Source organism: Sphaeroforma arctica, assembly GCF_001186125.1.
Source record: "Sphaeroforma arctica JP610 unplaced genomic scaffold supercont1.1830, whole genome shotgun sequence".
NCBI lineage: Eukaryota > Ichthyosporea > Ichthyophonida > Sphaeroforma > Sphaeroforma arctica.
In genome coordinates this window covers 1-3,329 of record NW_014038728.1, presented here as the reverse complement: position 1 = coordinate 3,329, position 3,329 = coordinate 1, and the positions used below count along the sequence as shown (strand labels likewise).

Genomic DNA, 3,329 nt, shown 5'->3' with positions numbered 1-3,329 from the left:
TCTCTCCAGAAAAGAAGAAAAGAAAGGTTGATAAGAAGAAGAAAACAAAGGGTACAAAAGCGATGTCGTTGTGTTGGAGCGTATCGCTGGGGTTATAGAGCGAGCAGTCATCGGACAGGAGCGGTCACTAGCACTTAAAAAGTAGACCAAAGGTTCGAAGCCAAAGCTTTGGAGATTAAAATCTATCATGAAAGAGTTGCACGATATTGATGAAATGCGATCTAAGCTTGGTGAGGAGGAGGGTGTGCACTTGCGGTTATTCGTGCAAACCTTGTAAAGGAACTAGCAGTCCATGCCCAAACTAACGTAGAGTAGTTAGACGACATATACAAATAAACTTGTACATATATGAATGGCAATTTATTAAATATTTACAACCATATCAACATCATCACCATTACACGCCGCTGTGTTGTTAGACGTCATCACCATTACCATCCGTATTGTTGGAACGATGTATCGGGTTGCGTCGCTTAGGTTCAAGCCCCATTCTTCCACAGTGCCAGCGATGTGTGTTTGCAGTGACACATTGGGGTTTTTGTTGCGCAAAGCTAAATCTTAGTAGTTTTGAATACCTAACTGGTTGTATACATACTCGTGCTGTTCTTGATTTAGCACATGTTCAAAGTAAGTTGCGAAGGAACGTACATGTTGTATAAAGTTCTTGTCAAGACTACCTACCCGTCCGCTATTATTTATATCCGCAAGCATCGAATGCTTTCTTGTCGTGGACCGAGCCATATGAGTTACAGACGAATGCCAAAAATCGATATCTATGATCGCAAATGGCTTGGCAGCTTACGCCTATAGCCATTTTGTGTCCAAAAAAGAATCTCTCTCTGACACTTGCATCATCTACTGGTGGTAATATAGTATTCACAAATAAACCATCGGCTTCGCCGACACAATGAGAGATCACCACATAACTCGATCGTGCACGAAAGCTATTAGGAATCACTTCACACTCAGATTCCGATGTTGGGAAGTTCAAGTTCAAAGCATTAAGTGTTGTTAACTCGTTGATAGCTGCCACTACTCGTTTGAATATTGAATATATTGTGGTTTTATTTTATGCATACAGAATACGTATTGGAGATCAATCGTTTGACCACTCGCTAATATTCGCAATGTTCGCAATGTTAATGCAAGTTGTACATCAACTTATATCCGGCCGATGATCAAATTTCCCATAAACTTGTCTCTCTGGCGTACAGGCGTTGTAGCTTCCTTCAGTATCATAAACTGTGCATACGTCATCTTTAAATCGTTATCAAATTGGCCCATCTGGAGGGAGTGCCCAGCTACTTCGTCAAAGATAGGTCGGTATCTGTATACCATTCGCGCCTTGGCTTTATAGCGAACACTTCTAAGAACAGGAATAATGGATGCTATCGTAACTATAATAAGCCACATTATGTCCTGGGTCAACTTTGTCTCTTGATCAATGCCCATGTCAATCAGCTTTTCATCTGATTCCCTCTCACTGTCACCGTCACTGTTACTGTCGCTATCACTGCTACTTTCGCTGTCAGAGTCACTATCAGAATAAAATTCACTTTCGTCCTCATTACTGCTGCTATCGGATTCATCGTGACTCTCATTATCATCGTCGCTCGATTGATCAATACCACTTGATGACATCGGCATCTCATCTTCGTCTTCACACGCACCATTGCCTACTCGTTGATTATTGCTCTGTAATATCTCTGCTGCGGCCATGTTTCCCTAGCATATGGACTCTAGCAAAAGACCGTTATTTGATATGAGTTAATATAAGGTACCTCCGAAAACATGTAGCATATGTGTACGTGTACGTGCATAGTGCGCACGTATTTCTTGTTGTGTTGTGTTTTGGTTACCTTTGTATAATTTTACTGCAAACCCGCGCATTTCCAAGGAGCCAATTGCATCGCGTGTTGAAAAGTGAGTCATGACAGAGAAAATCGCTGAAAAGTGCGTTTACTATTTTCGGTCAAATATCCAGAAAAATATCGAGGAGTAGCGTGCAGGGCATCACACAAGCAAAATAGGCCTACTGCCCTATTTTATCTTAACTATTTCGCAAAAAAAGATTTTTCATTTATACGGGCCCTTAGGCCGACCACACCGGACACCGGTGACCGGGTTGACAAAATTCAGGTTCCAAAATTATGGGAAACTGTGTCTGTGTGTCTATACTCTATTGGCACCATGCAAGGCGCAAAGCAGCAAAGCCGCAAACTATTCCTCTGTGGAAAATAGCTGTTTCAAAATCGTCCAAAAACCGGACGGACACCGTCATTTCAAAAAATTACAGCGCGGGCTCGGACGTTAATGATTTTATGATGACAGGTGTCATATAGACAAAAGTCCACAAACTGAAAAATATTTTTATTACTGAAAGCGTAAGCTTTTCTAAGTCTAACGTCAAAATTTTTTACGTTACACCGTTTATAATTTGAGAAAATAACAGTTAAAGTTCAACTTTTATATCGTATACACAACAACCGATATTATTTAGGTGCAGTTTTCTAGGTCATATATTATATCCGAAAATTGCGCAAATATAAAAATATGTGTCGGTTTTTGTTAGATATAGGTGCAGTTCTTAAGTGCAAAATCCACGATTTCGACCATATAATATTGAGTTTATATAAAAGTTAAACCGTTTATAAATTGAAAAAATAACGGCTAACGTTCAACTTATATCTACACTACGTATAACTTATTGACCTTAGTTCTAAGTCCCTGTCAACTTTATCACCGATTTTTTGTCTGTCGACAAAAAAACGTCCGTGACGCTACTTGACCCATTTGTAGACCCTCTTGGAGTCCCTCCTCATTTCAGAAGGAAAGACTGTTAATTGGTTTTTTTTTTAACAAAGAAAAGGGCCCAGAAGCCCGACTCCCGAAAGAAAGACTCTGCCCTCTTTGATTAAACGCTTTCAGTCCCCGCGGCGTCCCAGCCGTGTTCTATTACTGAAAGCGCAAGCTTTTCTAAGTCCCTGTCAACTTTATTACCTAATTTTTTGTCCGTCGACAAAAAACGTCCGTGACGCTATTTGACCCATTTGTAGACCCCCTTGGAGTCCCTCGCCATTTCAGAAGGAAAGACTCCACAGTTGTTTGTATATTTTGTTTTTGTCTTTTTTCTTTAAAAAAGGGCCCAAATACTTTACCAATATTTTTATATACAGTACGTGATTTTGAATAAAATGAATTACCCCTCTGATCATGTGCTTTCAGTCCCGGCGACGTCCCAACCATGTTTTATCACCATTTTTTTGTCCATCCCCAAAAAACGTCGGTGACGCTATTGACCATTGGTAGACCCCCATGGAGTCCCTCCT

The 3,329-nt window shown here is 40.4% G+C and overlaps 1 protein-coding gene across 1 annotated transcript; it reads right to left on the bottom strand.

The window, feature by feature from the left end:
* Nucleotides 1-1,058: 1,058 nt before the first annotated feature.
* SARC_11703 (hypothetical protein) lies at nucleotides 1,059-1,792 on the bottom strand. The gene has a single exon (XM_014294205.1). The coding sequence runs from the start codon at nucleotides 1,717-1,719 to the stop codon at nucleotides 1,162-1,164; it is 558 nt and encodes a 185-aa protein (XP_014149680.1). The 5' UTR covers nucleotides 1,720-1,792; the 3' UTR covers nucleotides 1,059-1,161.
* Nucleotides 1,793-3,329: the final 1,537 nt, after the last annotated feature.

Excerpts from the sequence above, each read along its gene's own strand:
- SARC_11703 (XM_014294205.1), bottom strand. The coding sequence starts at position 1,719 with ATGGCCGCAGCAGAGATATTACAGAGCAATAATCAACGAGTAGGCAAT.